The sequence below is a fragment of the Melitaea cinxia genome, chromosome 11 (assembly GCF_905220565.1).
Source record: "Melitaea cinxia chromosome 11, ilMelCinx1.1, whole genome shotgun sequence".
Classification (NCBI taxonomy): domain Eukaryota; kingdom Metazoa; phylum Arthropoda; class Insecta; order Lepidoptera; family Nymphalidae; genus Melitaea; species Melitaea cinxia.
Window position 1 is genome coordinate 12741015 of NC_059404.1, and position 11076 is coordinate 12752090.

Here is an 11076-nt window from a genome sequence, read left to right on the forward strand (position 1 = left end):
TTTCGGGGTTGTGGCGATATGAATATGATATTTTTCGCGTTTTTCTGAAATATAGTGCACTGTATTAGTGTTAAAAATGGCTGAAGACGAGGTCCTGTTTGATGATGTGTATGAGTTATGTGAAATTATTGGCAAGTAAGTTACAGTTCAGAGAATTTTCTTATGTCGCTAAATCGCCATAAATTTACTATTTAACTTTAGATTTGAACGATATACATATTGTAAGCGTAGCGTAATATTATGTTAAATTCATAATTTTGTTTAAACAAGTTTGAGCAGTCCAATAAGAATCAAGTAATATCACTGAAACCACAATAATTCATATTATATTCAAAACAACTATTAAACCATACGATACACAAGTTTTAAAATAAAACCTTTTAAATAATAGGTATATTCATCAATTCAAATTAAGTTTTAAATTTAAGTAACTCTTCTTAAGCTATAACTGAAACTCAGAAACCTAAGATTAGAAAAACAAGTATATTCAAAAATAAAAATACCAGATCTCACAAAAAAAAAAAAAAAAAACTTGAGAATATCTCAAGTGAAAATAAAGTAACAGAGTTGAACTAACTGAAAATTATTGCTTATAGTGTCCTCTACATGTGGTTTAGCTTGAAAAAAAAAATAGAGAAATGATAAGTTTTGCACAAAATGTAAAAATATTTAAAATTTTACAAATAGTTAACTTTTTAAATATATTCAGTATAAAAAAAACAATTAAAATTTTTGTTTTATGAATAATCTTGCAGAGCTCGTTGAGTTTATTATAAATGTCAAATAGATATATAATTTATTTGAATATTTACAGTAGGTACTATTTTATTTCTAAAATTTTGATGTACTAATTTTTAATAGGTTTCTAATAGTTATTAATTTATAAAGATTCCATATTATAATACGTAGTATTCACATGATATTATATGTCAGAAATGTTTTTTAATGCAAATGAAAAAGAAATTAATATTTGTTTGCCTGCTGTGTGGTTACGGCAGTAAATAATATAGCTACCCCCTCTCTTCCCACGGGTATCGTAAGAGGCGACTAAAGGATAACACAGTTCCACTACTACCAGCAGTGGACTGTGATAGACTGAAGTGATGATGATGATATGTGTTTCGTAAAATGTGCAAAAATTTCTTTGAATGTATCAATGTCCAATTAGAAAAATGTTACAGGAATATTTTAGGCTGCAAAAAATCCTAAATCACATGTGTATGTCAGTCACAATACATAGGTCTTGAAACTGTACACGGTACAAATGTAAACTTACACTTTTAAATAAATTACAAATATAAATTGCTGATGTGAATTAGGAAAATAATTTATTATTCATGGTAGTAGTCAATTACAAATTATTCAGTTATTGATTGTGATTATATTCACTCACAAAAGTGTAACAAAACTTTATAATATAATAAATAATATATATTTTTATTCATATAAGTATTACATTTCTGTTTCTGTATAGATTCTCATTTACTACAATAATAAATGTCAGAAAATTAGAATTGCTTTTATTACTAACTTAAAAATAAATGGACATAAACATTACTTTAATTTGCGAACATGTCCTAAATGTACATATTTTCTCATACAAGCATAATTAAATGTTTTTTAAAAGGGGCCCATTCAGTCTTGTCCGTCGATGTGTGCATCGACAAACAGGACAACAGTTTGCTGTGAAGATTGTGGACGTAGCTCGTTTTACTGCTAGCCCTGGATTGAGTACTGCTGGTAAATATGTCACTTAAATTATATTTTTTAAAGTATTAAAACTAGTATTACTTTATTAAAAAAAATCTGTACTCAATATGTATTTAAATTAATGTGTAAAGATAATCATCAGGAAAGTATATTATTGAGTTAATTTACTCTAAATTTATTTAGTTTGGAGTAAGACTATCTAAGAAATATACACTAACTATTGTTTTATACCTTAACAATTTTATCCAGCTGATAAACGTAAATTTTGTGTGTGATAAATTTTTCAATTTTGTTCATATAAATATAAAAGTATTATACCTATATCGCTTATAATAATAATAATAGAAAACTAAGAAACTAATAATAAGCTACTACATATTGTCTGTTCCATAGCAATGTACTTCACTTAACATTAAGCAGGATCTCTTGAACAAATTAGAGTACTCAATTATATCTGCAAACAATATATAGATAAACAGACTATCTATAATCTACTATAACTATTTAATACAAGGCATTATTTAATATTTTTACAGATTTAAAACGAGAAGCAACAATATGCCATATGCTCAAACATCCACATATTGTGGAGCTACTAGAGACTTACAGTTCTGAGGGAATGCTCTACATGGTATTTGAATAGTAAGTCTAGGAATTCATTATTAAATTTATTAATACTTACATTGATATTATTTAACGACAATGTGTGTCAATTGCCTATTTTTATCATTTTATTTATTATACTTTATACAAAAACTTCTTATTATCTACTGTTCAATTTGAATCTTAACCTGTTGTTTTAAATAAAGTATACAAATATTTTTTAAATGTATGAACACTTTAAATTACATTAACTCGAGTACTTCATTTTTATACTATTATTTCAAATGGTGTCATTTTTAATAACATTCATTTCTTTTACTATTTTACTTCTAAAAATATAAATGTTATGAATATGTTGGTTTTATTTTTTATAGTAATTCAATGTAATTAAAATTTCAGTATGGATGGATCTGATTTGTGCTTTGAGGTTGTTCGTCGAGCAACTGCAGGATTTGTCTATAGTGAAGCAGTAGCATGGTATGTAAAGATGTAAAATTTATTTAAAAAATTAAATTTTTTCAAGTTTCCAGTAAGTAGTTGTTGAGTAAATAAAATACATATATTAACTATACATTTTAAAATATGTTTAATATCAAAACACTGTCAACTGCTCCAACATAGGCATTTGCCTATGGAGACAAGTTTATATCCCGAGTTTTAGGTGTGACAAGTGAGAAACATATTTTGTCATAATAAATGCACACATAAATATAATAATATGCAACATTCAGACTAGAGATTGTAATTAAACCCGCAGCACTGAAGCAGTAAGCACTGCGGACTTTGCCAACAGACCTGTGATATTTTTGGTCACATCAAAAATATCATAAATTATCAGTGACAATTCAACATTTAGCTTATTTCACAATGTTGCCTGATTATTATTAGATTATTTTATGAAACGATTTTCACACTAGGAGCAAAACTATAGCTATAATATTATAGGTGCAGTGCACAACCACAAATCCAATACTCCATTAGTAGAATTTTGTAAAGCATCTTTTTTCATATGCAAAAGATTTATTAAATAAGGTATAAGGTTTCCTCAAGTCGTTTTAATGAGATAAAACAGATACTGGTAAGTGTTAGCTCTGACCTACTTTGAAGAACAGAATATAATAAAGCGATTTTTATACTATAATAAAATTGTATTTTTTTAGTCAAATTTCTATAAATGCCAGAAATTACGTTAAACTACTTAATTTACGCATAATAGTATAATTGGTAGTTAGTGCCAATAGATTGCAGAGAATTATGTTAATACTTAGGTCTCATATAAGTATAATGGGACCATAGTTATTTATTAGTATACAATATCTGTATGAAACACTTTCTTAACCTTTAGTGTTAAATTATTGTTAGAGGATTTTTGATTTTTGCTTTAACTTGCAGTTCGTCATAGCTGTTTCTTATTTCTCATTTAAGTACTTTATACAAGTATTAAATTAATTTCTATTACCCCTTTTTCCAGCCACTACATGCGTCAGATCCTCGAAGCCCTTCGTTATTGCCACGAGAACGATATAGTACATCGTGACGTTCGTCCCCATTGCGTGTTGTTAGCTGGACGCGATAACTGCGCTCCGGTGAAACTCGGCGGGTTCGGTGTCGCCGCCCAACTACCAACTCCTACTGCTCATCGAGCACCCCCTGGTTAGTACTTGTCTCCTGGTACTATGTAACGAGTCTCAGTATATTATGTTCTAGTATCGTGTATAATCAATCTATGCACTTATTTACATATATAACATGTCCACTGTTGTTCTGTGACATGTTCCTTTATTTGTTTATTTATTTTATACTTTATTGTACACCACAAATATATTACAAACAAAGCATAAAGATAGTTACAGACAGTGAAGTACAATGGGCGGACTTATGGCTAATTAGCCAACTTGATTAGCCTTTACTTGATTGAAGGATTAAAAATGTGCTGGTGTTGCTTCTTCTGGAAACTTCTTTATAACGTTTTGGAAGTTATATGGTGGTGTCTATCATTTTAGTCCTTCGAGCCGGATATGCCTAAGTTTCGGTTTTACCTAAATTGACGATGAGTGTAGGACTAGAAATTGATAGAAATATATTTTATCTAATATATGAGCAATTATCTAATATATATAGCAACATTTTGCTTCACTTTTGTCAGTCTCTTTCTATTGATTACTAGACTCTCGAGAGATCTCTGGAGTTATTCGGTTAGGCATTATCGGAAAAATTTAAGTTACTATACTTAAAGGTATTAAAATATTAGTTTTAAACATTAATGTGTTGAAATTTTTATAACTATCAAATTTCGTATGAAAAGTTTAAGTGTAGTTGAAATATAGTTAATGATTTTTATTTTATATTTTATTTACGTTATTTATTCACCAAAATGACAGAAAATTTCAAGTTAAAATATTTTGGGCCCTGACTTTTCGTTTTTGATTTTTACAAATTAAATTTATGCTTAAAATTGAAATATACGATGTTCTCAAGTATTCCATTTGTGAAGCAATTGACAGAGTTAAATTGTGCACAGAACTGGTGATGGACAATCGACCTCTAGTGGGTCCTATGGGCCAAGCATATCTCAAATCAGACGAGTATGGTAAGACTTCCGCAGCGAAGCAAATTGTGCCCTAACTGCATGGATATAATGTGCAATTTTCATTGGCACAATTCACGCTCATAATCACCTACTAGGTGTCTCATAAAACAGACATGACTAGTGTGATCACGTTATTTTAATACACTATTAATTATGCATTAGCACAATCACTTAACACTGTGCTCGTGAAAGTTTTAAATGTAACCTGTGTTCAGAAAAAAAAAAAATGTTAAATGATATTTGGATTTAACTCATTTTTATTGCCAACATTTTTATTGTGACACATAGAGCGCTTACCCAAGTACTAGTTTATTAAAAAAGCCTTACCAAAGTTTTTGAGTCGTCTTATTAACGAAGTAGTCTAGAATGAAAATAGCGTGAGTTATTTCCAAATATTTTCCCTTTTTCGTTATTAATTTATCGTCGTTGGCTTTCGTGTAAAATAAAATATTGAATATAAACTGATAAATATATAAATGTTATAATCCGTTTAATCGCTCAAATACAAAGCTAGAATAGAAAGTTACATTTGTGTTATTTTAATTGTGATCGTCTGAAACATTGGTAGTTCGAAAAGAGTAAATGGCATAGAATTATTGATTAATATATGGCACTAATCGCTTACCACAAAAATTTTAATATTCATTTATGTTTAACATATTAATGCATATTTAAACTAAGGAATACATATAAATGTATTTATTTAGGTCGTATTGGCACTCCTCACTACATGGCACCAGAAGTCGTTTCCAGTCAATTGTATGGAAAACCAGTTGACGTGTGGGCGGCTGGAATCTTACTGCATGTGTTGCTAGTGGGATACTTACCCTTTACTGGAACTAGGGAGAGGCTGTTCGAAGCAATTTGTCGTGGCAGACTACGCGTAAGTAAAAATAAGATAATCTATACAAATAAATAAAATTGGAGTGTCTGTTTGTAATGGTAAAATAACCGCTTTTTACTAAATGCATATGGATGTTTACACGGTATTTATATCAAAATAACATTTTTTTTTTTATATAATTTTTGTCTGTCTGTCTGTCTGTTTGTCTGTTTGTTCCGACTAATCTCTGAAACGGCTGGACCGATTTTGACGGGACTTTCACTGGCAGATAGCTGATGTAATAAGGAGTAACTTGGGTTACTTTTTTAAAGAAATATATAATTATATTTTATAACTGTGAACTGAACAATAACTTTTTTGTTAAATTGCACGCGGACGAAGTCGCGGTCACAGCTAGTCTTAAAATAATTTCAAATGACTAAGTAATGCTTTCTATTCGTTTATCTAATTTTATTTTTAAGTTTGATGCACCTCTGTGGGATGATGTAAGCGATGCTGCGAAAGATCTCGTGCAGCGGATGTTGACAGTTGATCACACGCAAAGAATTAATATCCAAGAAGTTCTTAACCATCGATGGATCAGGGTATTGTATTTTTTAAATAAATAAAATTATAATTCCTTTTTGATTTTTTCTAAAGTTAAAAATTAGTTTTTTTTTTTAAATGAAATTTACACCTATTGTGGTTTTAGTACTTTTTCTTTTAATGAATAGTATCAGTAAAATGATACTGATACTTCCAAAATAGAAGTGAATAGGTTTCGTATCTCTCTATATGTATATCGAAAATATTTAACTGGGGTAGGGCACAGCAGGAAATATCCTGCTCAAAATCTGAAACAGCCCAACTGGGGAAATACCTCGATCTTACAGAAGATCACAGCTTTCAAGCAGTGTGGTGTTTCTGTGGGTAAGGTGACCAGAGGTGCGATGCTTGCCTGTCGACGTCTTAAGTGCGTTCAACGAGCCGAGATACCAAATGTAAACAAACCAAATGCGAGGTCATTCAACTATGCAGGGTTTTGTAACATTTTTTTTTTAATTACACAAATTTTTAAAATGTAAAATGTATTTATATTTTGATAATTACTGAATTAAATATAATTAATTAAATATAATTATGTATATAAGATTTGATACTTCTTAAATAATAATTATCGAAATATAAAAATCACCCCGAGCGCTTCAGGACACGGAATGAAATAAAAATAAATAATACCAAATCAAAGGGCCGTCCGCGGTCCGAATGTTTTCCATGCCAGTTAAAATATCGTTCGACCTTGCAGAGAGACGTGCAGCAGCAAACAAACAAGATAGAAAGAGATAGACTATATTTTGTTTGTTCCGTCGTCGCTACGAAAAAATGATGGGCTTTGTTTACATTTGGTATCTCTTCTCGTTGAACAGACTTTATAAGCTACGGTAATCGCATAGCATCAGGGAAAAAATACTTTTGACATTTCCAAACTTAATTTTTATATATCAATTTCAATCTTGCTAGGATCGTGACAAGCAAAATCGTGTCCACCTCGCCGGTACGGTGGAAGAGTTGAAGAAGTTCAACAGCCGCCGTCGCCTGCGAGCCGCCACACTCGCCGCCGCGTCTGTGGACGACGAGGAGGAGGACGAGCAGCCGCCGCGCCGCCTCGTGCTCATGGAGGAGGCCAACGCGGCGGGTGAGTGACCTCAGTGTGGAGCCGGACTGTGTGACGATGTGACGACGTGACGAGGAGGAGGACGAGCAGCCGCCGCGCCGCCTCGTGCACATGGAGGAGGCCAACGCCGCGGGTGAGTGACCTCAGTGTGGAGCCGGACTGTGTGACGAAGTGACGACGTGACGAGGAGGAGGACGAGCAGCCGCCGCGCCGCCTCGTGCACATGGAGGAGGCCAACGCCGCGGGTGAGTGACCTCAGTGTGGAGCCGGACTGTGTGACGAAGTGACGACGTGACGAGGAGGAGGACGAGCAGCCGCCGCGCCGCCTCGTGCACATGGAGGAGGCCAACGCCGCGGGTGAGTGACCTCAGTGTGGAGCCGGACTGTGTGACGAAGTGACGACGTGACGAGGAGGAGGACGAGCAGCCGCCGCGTCGCCTCGTGCTCATGGAGGAGGCCAACGCGGCGGGTGAGTGACCTCAGTGTGGAGCCGGACTGTGTGACGATGTGACGACGTGACGAGGAGGAGGACGAGCAGCCGCCGCGCCGCCTCGTGCTCATGGAGGAGGCCAACGCGGCGGGTGAGTGACCTCAGTGTAGAGCCGGACTGTGTGATGACGTGACGAGGAGGAGGACGACGAGCAGCCGCCGCGCCGCCTCGTGCTCATGGAGGAGGCCAACGCGGCGGGTGAGTGACCTCAGTGTAGAGCCGGACTGTGTGACGACGTGACGAGGAGGAGGACGACGAGCAGCCGCCGCGCCGCCTCGTGCTCATGGAGGAGGCCAACGCGGCGGGTGAGTGACCTCAGTGTGGAGCCGGACTGTGTGACGAAGTGACGACGTGACGAGGAGGAGGACAAGCGTACCGTAAGAGCAGTAATGTATATTGACTCAGAAGTCAATGGCGCTTGGGATTTGATAAAACCTGTAATTTTAGTATTTAACAAAAATTTGTGAAATGTATGACTTGTGAATTGATAATAAGAAGAAACAATAGCTGGTTTAAATTGTGGCGCAAAAAAAACTGATGTGTTTGCTAAAATTGTAATAGTTGGTATCTTAACTACAAAAAAAGAGTATTACTAAACATTGGAAGTGGTGAGTGTACATTGCAACAAGCCCACAACCTCAAACCACGACGACTGCAATAAAAAAGAACTAACCAATTAATCAGTTGTTGATTTATTTTGATTAAGATTCGAAAAGACAATGAAAACAGTTTATCAGATTGGATTTCAGAAAAAGAATAGAATGTTGAAAAGTGCCTTAAACTCATGTCGATTACCGTGATGTTTTTAGCGTCAAATAAAGGATACAATTTTGTTTGTTACAGCTGTTAACCTCATAGTTGAATCGCTAGATGACGTAGCAGTCCTCCAAGACGGACCGGGTTTTATGGATCCTGATCTGTTCCACAGCGTGCTTGATGATCTGCAACTACGATCTCTATTGGAGGTTTGTTGTGTTAACATTTTTTTACGTCACTGTGTAGTCGATTGTTGAGAGTTTACTTCAGTTTGTGTTGTTTCAATTAACGAATGAAAGTAAAATATCACATGAATCTTCAAGTTTTTTTTAAATACTTTTCGTTCAGTGCAAATACATTTTTAAACTTGTACGCTTTAGTTGCATATGCCTTCACGTAAGTATATTGGTGGTATACTCGTATTAACTTACGCTATCTAATGACGTAACGGAGGTACAACGACAAATAATGAAAATTCAAGTAGTATTCCGGTTTACCACTAGATGGCGACACAAGGTAGAAAAATTGAATATTTATTTGAATTTTTATTATGTAAATTGTATATTAAATTTGTATAGGTAACCATTAACGTTATTTTCGACAATCTTCATAATGGTCTCACTGATTTTATTGTACTGATTTTATTATTTTATTTTATTGTATTTTGTTGTATTACAATTAGGTCGGCAAACATCCATACGTAGCTTATAGACGCCTGTAACACCTGAAGCATCGCAAGCGTGTTGCCGACCCTTCCCTTCCGCCACCTTACTCATCTCACAAACACAACACTACTTGAGATCAACGTAATTTAGCTGTGATCTTCTGTAAGGTTGACGTACGCTCTTGGACATGCACGAGGGTTATGTCAGACTCCTACTGACTGAAAACCACCACGTGTGAGCAGTCGTTCGCCTGGGTGGGGCGAGATGGGGTCGCGCTAGCATTCGCCACCTCGCTCCGGTGGTAGGCCCGGATAAAGCCTCCGGGACCCGGCACAATGGTGGCCACCCCTCAGAAATGTGGGGGGCCGTGTCGGCCGGCCGGCGGAAGTCCCCTGACTATCGGCCGGCGAACCCACTATTACGAGGGGGGGGGGAGGTGGGCAAACCGTCTCCTCCTTGCCCCCGTACGTCTCCGCCGGAGTGGGTCAGCGGAGACGTCATTCTACCTGGCCCGCTCCGCGGCCTACTTCTGCGTCATTACCTCTTCGCAGAAGGGACCGCCGCCTGCCACGATCTTTTTTTTTTTTTTTTTAACTATATAGACAAGCGCTTGACTGCGATCTCACCTGATGGCAAGTGAAGATGCAGCCTAAGGTGGTGCGCGCTTGCCTAGAAGATGCCTATTCACTCTTGATTTAAAGATACCCAAATTATAGTTCGTTGGAAAAACGGAAGCCGGAAGGGCATTCCAAATTTTTGCGGTGCGTATTAGGAAAGAGGAAGCAAATCGTTTAGTGCGAGATCGTGGGATTTCAACCACATAGCGGTGTAGATTCATGCGATGCCTTGCGGTTCGGTGGTAGAAGGGTGATGGTGGAACCAAATTGTATAGTTCTAGAGTAGTTCTCTCACTGTCGAGCATGGCTTTTACGACGCTCGGCAGTGAGAGATCCCGTCCGACTCAACGCGCCCCTCCGGCAGGTGTACGACCGCATCGCGTGCACCGTGGTGGTGACGAGCGGGCGCGCCCCCGCGGCGGAGGGCCGCTCGCGCGCGCGCGCCGCGCTGGACTCGGCCGCGCGCCTGCGCCCCGCGCCCGCGCCCGGCGCCGCGCCCGCCGCCGCCGCCGCCGTGCACGACCTGCGCCGCCTGCTCGCCGCGCCGCACGTCAAGGTCAGTCGTCACCGCCCACTGTCTAAAGCCGGGTCCAGACATGATCATTTGACCGATCCTATCACCGTATCTGCGTATTGTCAAGCCCCGTATCAAGTTGTGGACGCCTCCGATTTGCTCCGTATCCGTATCTTCACAATAGTCATGATCGCGTATCAAATTGCCCAGTTCAGTTTCTGCTCTCGATCAAACATGTCATCGCAGTTTTTACTTCACGGCAAGGACTGAAAATGACGCGCACGTGCAACCGACCGAGCGTCGCGAGTGATGCGTCCAGACTGACCCACGTCCGTATCTGTATCACCTTTGATGATCGGACAAAAACCGACACGACATGGGACGGGCCGTATCATAACGGCGTATCGAGATCCCGTATCATGATACGTATATCATTACCCGTCCACATATAGGATCATGATACGCGTCGACGATACGGATACGGTGATCGGATCGGGCAAATGATACATGTCTGGACCCGGCTTAAGGCTTCGTTCACACGGCATTGTCCTGGACGTTTTTTTTAAGTATACGTCTTAACGTATAAATAGTGACTATACAACGTCCACAGATCTATTCACACGTCGATTGTAC

At 37.5% G+C, this 11076-nt stretch overlaps 1 protein-coding gene across 1 annotated transcript; it reads left to right on the forward strand.

Moving 5' to 3' along the window:
- Positions 1–10713, forward strand: LOC123657623 (peripheral plasma membrane protein CASK-like). Its single transcript, XM_045593145.1, has 11 exons — positions 1–135; positions 1628–1740; positions 2247–2352; positions 2713–2790; positions 3785–3966; positions 4835–4903; positions 5611–5786; positions 6209–6331; positions 7248–7422; positions 8735–8856; positions 10294–10713. Exons 1-11 carry the CDS (start codon positions 77–79, stop codon positions 10711–10713), a joined length of 1623 nt encoding a protein of 540 aa, XP_045449101.1. The 5' UTR covers positions 1–76.
- The last annotated feature ends 363 nt before the right edge of the window (positions 10714–11076 follow it).